At 58.8% G+C, this 6,000-nt stretch overlaps 1 protein-coding gene across 3 annotated transcripts in view; it reads left to right on the forward strand.

Annotated features, from left to right (window-relative positions):
• Window positions 1-6,000, forward strand: part of EFCAB6 (EF-hand calcium binding domain 6) — a 283,050-nt gene that overhangs the window by 269,007 nt on the left and 8,043 nt on the right. For all 3 annotated transcript variants that reach the window (XM_006150669.3, XM_006150667.2, XM_006150668.3), the window contains 2 exons: window positions 3,412-3,642; window positions 5,629-5,794. In XM_006150669.3, the coding sequence (XP_006150731.1) occupies window positions 3,412-3,642; window positions 5,629-5,794 (397 nt within the window). The remainder of the gene's footprint in view (window positions 1-3,411; window positions 3,643-5,628; window positions 5,795-6,000) is intronic.

The raw sequence follows: 6,000 nt of genomic DNA on the forward strand, positions 1-6,000 counted from the left end.
ATAGTTGTTTAAAAGTCTTTGATCATTTCTACGTCTGGGTCTTCTCTGAGCCTGGCTTGTTGATTGCTGTGTCTCTTGGTGATAGGTCAGTCTTTCTTTAGTCTGTGTGGGTCTCAGGTACTTTTTAAAGTTGAATGCTAGACAGCATTGTGGAAGAGCAGAGACTTGGCATAGACGGTGTTCATGCCTGGAAATGGGCAGACCTCCTCTTCCACTGGGCTTTCAGAGTGGGCTGCTGTTGCGTCAGTCTGGCCAGTAACGGAGCTGTGTTTGAGTCTTGTTGTTGAAATCCTTACTTCCAGTGTGCACGGGCATCCGGTCCTCAGGCTCCTCAGGCAAAAGTGTGCTAGTGGTGTGCTGGTGAGGGCCTGGGGCCAGAGGGCTTCTCAGTATTCCCATACCACCCTCTATTTGTGGATGTCCTTCCAAATCTGTGCCACACAGGGAGGGTGACTCTCCCCTATTCTCCCTGTCCCTCACTGATGGGGACGTCTTGGTGTTCCTGGCCCAGCCTCAGTCACAGGCCCCAGGGCGGTGCCTTCTCAGTGTTCCTGCAGGTCCACAAAGCCTTCCTGGCAGGTGGCCCTGCCTGCCTCTGTGTGGGTCTTAGGCAGGAGGGAGTTTCCCCCTATCCCGCCATGCTGGCCGGCCTCAGTGTGGATGGTGATCCTAGGCTGCCCTCCCACAGGGCTTTTGCTCCCACTCCGTCCCGAAGGCAGTGGATCTGTCCTGGTCCCTGAGGGAGAGGATTGGAGGATCTCCCTAACCTCTCCTAGAAGCAGGTTTATAAGTTTGCTGCTGCTCCCCAGGGACTGAGGCTTTTATGTCCTATGAGAGGAGGGTCTGGAGAAGTGGGTGGTGTTTTGTGCCCCCCACACATACACACATGCATACATGCTCAGCTTGTGTTTGCCAGCTGGACCCACCACGGGAGACCCGAGGAGAGGTGCTGGAGGGTGGCCTGTGGGTCTCCCAGTCCCTAGACTGATGTGCAGCCCACTCGTGGCCTTGAGAAGTTTGCTCCTTTAGGAGTTGGGTGATTTCTTTCGACCCTCCCAGTGGTCACCCCACTCCCTGCCCACTCTGCCAGGGTGAGCACTGGCCCGTCTGGCTCCTCTTGGAGCTCGGAGCTGTGTGAAATTCATCCCTCTTGGCTCCCGACAACCTCAGCCTTCCTGGGCTCGAGAGTAAGTTTGGTTTGTCTGCTACGTGGCTTTCCCTGGTTGAACGTAAGTGGAATTATCTTACCGCCTTCTCATCCCAAGCCGAGGTAGAACCAGGGTAGCGCATCCCTGGGCGTCAGAAGGTGGCGTGTGGAGACTGGGACACACCCGGCATGCGCGGGTCCTGCCCGGTGATGCAGACTTCTGTGTTTTCCCACCTGTCCACATGCCACGAGGATTTGCCTAGGCTTCATGCCAGGTTTACAGCCTCGGCTTTTCAGGATCTGACTTCCGTGGTGCCCACATCCAGCCTCTGGACAGTCCCTCCAGCTGCCGTCCTGCCCGTCATGACCTGGGGTGTCATTTGTCAGGACTGGAGCAAGAAATCCCGGGTTCATCTCCTGGAGACATTGATTCCGTTCGGCTCCTTAGTTAGAATTAGAACTCTCATGGTCCCGTCTTGACTTCATTTGCAGCTCAGGTCTGAATTAGGAAGGCAGCCGGTCCTGGCCACAGCCACCAGAAAAGGAGATCCTTCTGCAGACCTGAGGGATCCTTAAACACACCCCTTCCCACGCTGCAGGGTCCCACTGTGCCCGCAGGCTCCGTGCCCACCCTTCGGATTTATCCTGAACGAGTGGCCCCTCCTGCTTGTCTCCAAGGTCAGCTACAAGCCAGGACTCGAGGCCCCTGCCCGCTCCTTCCTGAAAGCCCGTCATGGCCAATGTGATCTGAGTGCTGTTTGTCACCTTCTGTCGCTCTTCACCCTCCAAGTCTCTTTCCACTGGGTCTGACTGGTCTTCTCCTGCGTGCCTTCTGGAAACTTCAGCCACCAAGCAGCCATTTATGGAGCACCTACTGTGTGCCAGCTCCTTGCAAGGTGTTTAATATTAACAGCTCGCACCTGCAGGGGCGGTTTGTGCATGATGCAGCAGGACTCAGCAGGGTCACCTGGCCAGAGGCTTTGGAGAACTTCCCTGGGGAGACAGAGGTGGCAGTTCCTCCTCCTATGCATGTGGGCACCACCCCAGCAATGACAAGGTCTGGCCTGCTCTGTGGCCACTCCTCAAGGTCCCTGCATTCTACACCACATAGCTTTTCATCGGATCAACAGGCATCTACGGTGTCAAAATGAGGTCAGACTTTACACACACAGCGCCAGAGTCACCTCCCTGTGGTCGCCAAGTGGGGTGGAGGGCACAGGGGCCCTCTCTGTAGCAGCCTTGTGACTCCCGTGGATCTCTGATGCTTTCAGAGTAAAGGTACAAGTAAATAAATGGATCACGAATGTTGTCCCGGACGCGACCTGCTGCCTTGTCGAGGCCTGGGAGGCTCTGCCACTCTTCCTGCCTTCAGTGCTTCGTTTCAGGAAGGTCAGATAGGGCCGGGCACGGGAGAACCTCAAAGCGGACCCAGAAGCAAAGCGCAGGTTCAAGGTCAAGGTGGGGGAGAGGAAGGGGTGGTTCTGGAGCCTCCCCACCCGCAGCTCCACTGAGCTCTGGGCTAAATGGGAACCAAACTGGAAGCGAGTCGCCATCCTCCTCGGCTCCCGGAAAGCCGTTCAGTCATCAGAAGAGGCTCACGAGGACGCAGTGAGTCACCCGGCGTGTCTGTGCTGCGTGCGGTTTTGACGCAGTCTGCGGCATCAGACAGCAAAATACAAAGTCATAAACTTCTCTCTGGTTTTCCAAACGCCTCCCTTTTCATCTCGTGAGGAGACGTTTTGGGCCCTTAGGGTGAAGTAAATTGTGAATGCAAACGCGGTGGCTGAGGGCCGCGCCTGGCGAGCTGTTTGCAGAACTCAGGTGTGCCTGTGAGGATGACGGATGGGTCTGGCCGGGCCTCCCTGGGACGGAGGTGGCTGGGCTTTGATTTGCATCTTCTCCTAAAATGTTCGCATCCACTGCAGCTCAGTCACTGTGACTAATCACAAGATTTAATGGCCTTAAACTGCTCACTAAGGGCCCAATTCAATTAAAAAATGTCCTGCGGAAGCCATGAATAACCCTCTCATCTTCGCTTTCCAGTCTTCCGGAGGCTTCCGTTGAGCGAAGGCCAAATGGGTTTTGTGGTTTTAATTTTTTGATTGGCTTGGGCCAGGCCCCGCCCACACCACCAGCACTTGCCTCTCGGCCTGGTGTCCCCCTCTTGGCCTCGTGCCCCCCCCCACACACCCGTCAGCAGCGCCAGCCAGAAGCTGTCCGATTTTGCGTGAGCACTTGAGAACTGACTTCTGCTTCTGGGTCAGTTTGACAGACTCTGGAGCGAGGTGCCGGTCAACGCCAAGGGCAAGCTGAAGTACCAGGACCTCCTGAGCAGGTTCAGCACCGAGGGGACAGCAAGCCCGCCAGCCACTGGTGACTCAGCAAGGGCCCAGCGAGGGAGCAGCGTGCCCGAGGCCTCAGAAGTAGCCAGGTCGGCCACCTCCTCGCCCACCCAGGATCCAGCAGCAAGGCCGAAGTTGCAGAGCCACCCCTGTGTGAGTCCCCATCCCCAGGTGTCTGTGTGCCACACACCAGACCGCACCGCTCTTAGTCAGGGTGTGGAGCGGGCGGCTTGGGGGACCCTGCTGCTTCCCAGGGGCTGGTGAGGGTGTGCCCTGGGCTGGGAGCGGCTAGGGGTGCTTAGCACTTGTTACTGGGGAGGGTCGGCGTAAGGAGGGGGAGCTGGGGAGGGAAGAACTGGGAGATACGAGGCTTTGGGGAAGGGAGAATTTGGCAGGGGCCACAGGGATAGCGTCGGTGGTGCTGGCACCTTTCTGGGCAGGAAAGCAGGGGCCCCTGTCAGCTGCTGCTTGCCAGCACCCCACCCGGCCTCAGGGCCCCGAAGGAAGAGCTGCTGTGCCCAGTGCACGATTGAAGGCAGTGACGCGCTAACAGGGGCCTCCGTCCAGCCCAGGCTATCCAAGTACACAGCTCCTGGCCAGGCCGCCAGGGAGGCGGCCTGGCTCACACAGGCTCCCTCCGGGTGCAAGCGTAAAGGCAGCGCCACAGGGAAGGGCTGAGGAGGAGCTGCCTGTGCAGAGCACCCGTCCCGCGCAGTGTCCCCGTGTGTGGTGAGTGCTCTGGGCCGACAGGTCTTCACTGCAGGTTGCTGCTGCGCACAGCCTGCAGTCACGGGAGTGGGGCCTGCCCTGCAGAGTTTACTTCTCGGGGTAGTGGGCAAAAACAGCAGACACAAGTACTCAGCGAGTGGGCCGTGGGAAGTAGAGCAGGGTGAGGGGTGGGAGCACCTGAGAGATGCCGGCCTCCTAGTCCCCAGAACCTGTGAGTATGCCGCCTGACTCTGAGGCAGGGTTAGGGTCGCAGGGGGCCTGCAGGGGCTAATCAGCTGACTGTGCCATCAGCTGTCTCCCGTCATGTCCAGAGGGCCCAGAGCGCCTTGATGAGCCATCCACGGAAGCCCAGAGGTGGAAGGCCAGCATAGGGAGGTGCGGTCTGAGAAAGGCTCTATCCGGCCCTGTGGGCTTGCGGAGCGAGGAAGAGGCTGTGCGCCAAGGGGCATGAGAAGCCTCTAGAAGCTGGAAAAGCCAGTGGATCGTGCCCTGGAGCCCACAGCCACTCTAGTTTTACCACCACGGGACCCCTGTCAGACTCCGACCTCCAGAACTGCCGGATATTAAAACCCTGTTGTTTCAGACCTCTAAACATGCAGTCGGCTGTCTCAGTGGCCACTGGAGCCTGGTCAGGGCTGGGGGTCGTTACACGGACCTCGGCCATTGCTCCCAGGGGCTGTGATGGGACGGGCTGCTGCAGAGGTGAGGCACGGGGCAGAAGCAGGGAGCCGCTGCAGCGGCTGGGGGGGGGGCTGAGGTCACAGGTCCTGGAGCAGTGGCACCCGGACCCCAGGGGCATCTTCAAGGCAGAGACGACGTGATAGGCTGGAAGAGTCAGGCCGGACTTCTGCGGTTTGGGCCTGAACACGGGGAGGAGGGAGTGCTGAGATGGGAGAAGGGTGGAGAATTAACTGAGCAGGATGAAATGCCCTGTCAGATCACCACTATCGGGGGGCAGGCAGGAGAGAGTCCGGGCACCAATTATTCGCTCCCTTGTCTTTAAACAGAAAACCCAGTAAGGCAAACGGCAGCCTGATACATGGTCCCCACCACAGAAATAACAGGTACTCTGTCTACAGGAGTGGAGTCTCATATAGTGGCAGGTAGATTCTCCTTGCCGAGACTCTGCAGAGATCCACACTGTCCCCCACGCACGCGCACACACCAGACGCACATAAATAGCGATGGCCTGTCATTTTGAAGCCTGGGCTATACATTCATTTCCAAACTGCTCTAAAGATGATGGCTCGGCACAGATACAGCCCACAGTGGGAATGAACAGTAAACGCGGCCTTGCCGTCTGTGCGTGCTTCCCGCTCTGCCGGTGCTGACGCGCTCCCAGACTTCGAGGGCTGAGTCGCACCGTAAGGAAACTGGTGTTCAAGAACTGCCTCTCTCCATCCCTGCCAGACCCCGGGGAGTGCGACCGGGCCGTGCGTCCTGCCCTTGCAGAACTGCGAGCCCATCGAGAGCAAGCTCAGGAAGAAGATTCAAGGCTGCTGGCGCGAGCTCCTGAAAGAATGCAAGCAGCTGGACGTGAACCGGCAGGGGGAGATCACCACGTCCGAGTTCCTGGGTTCGTGCGGTCCGCTCCCTCAGTGGCATGTGGGCGCCTCCTTGGCAAGGCCCTTCTGGCCGGGCAGATCTGGACCTGCTGGTGGGGGGAGGGAGCACAAGGACAGGAACCCAGGTGGGGACCGTGGGTGCAGGCGGGCGAGGACACCAGGCAGAAGTCTGGAGGGCTGAGTCCTGCTCCCTGCCCCCGCCCCCACCCCGGCCCCA

The sequence above is a fragment of the Tupaia chinensis genome, unplaced genomic scaffold (genome assembly GCF_000334495.1).
Source record: "Tupaia chinensis unplaced genomic scaffold, TupChi_1.0 Scaffold000294_1, whole genome shotgun sequence".
NCBI lineage: Eukaryota > Metazoa > Chordata > Mammalia > Scandentia > Tupaiidae > Tupaia > Tupaia belangeri.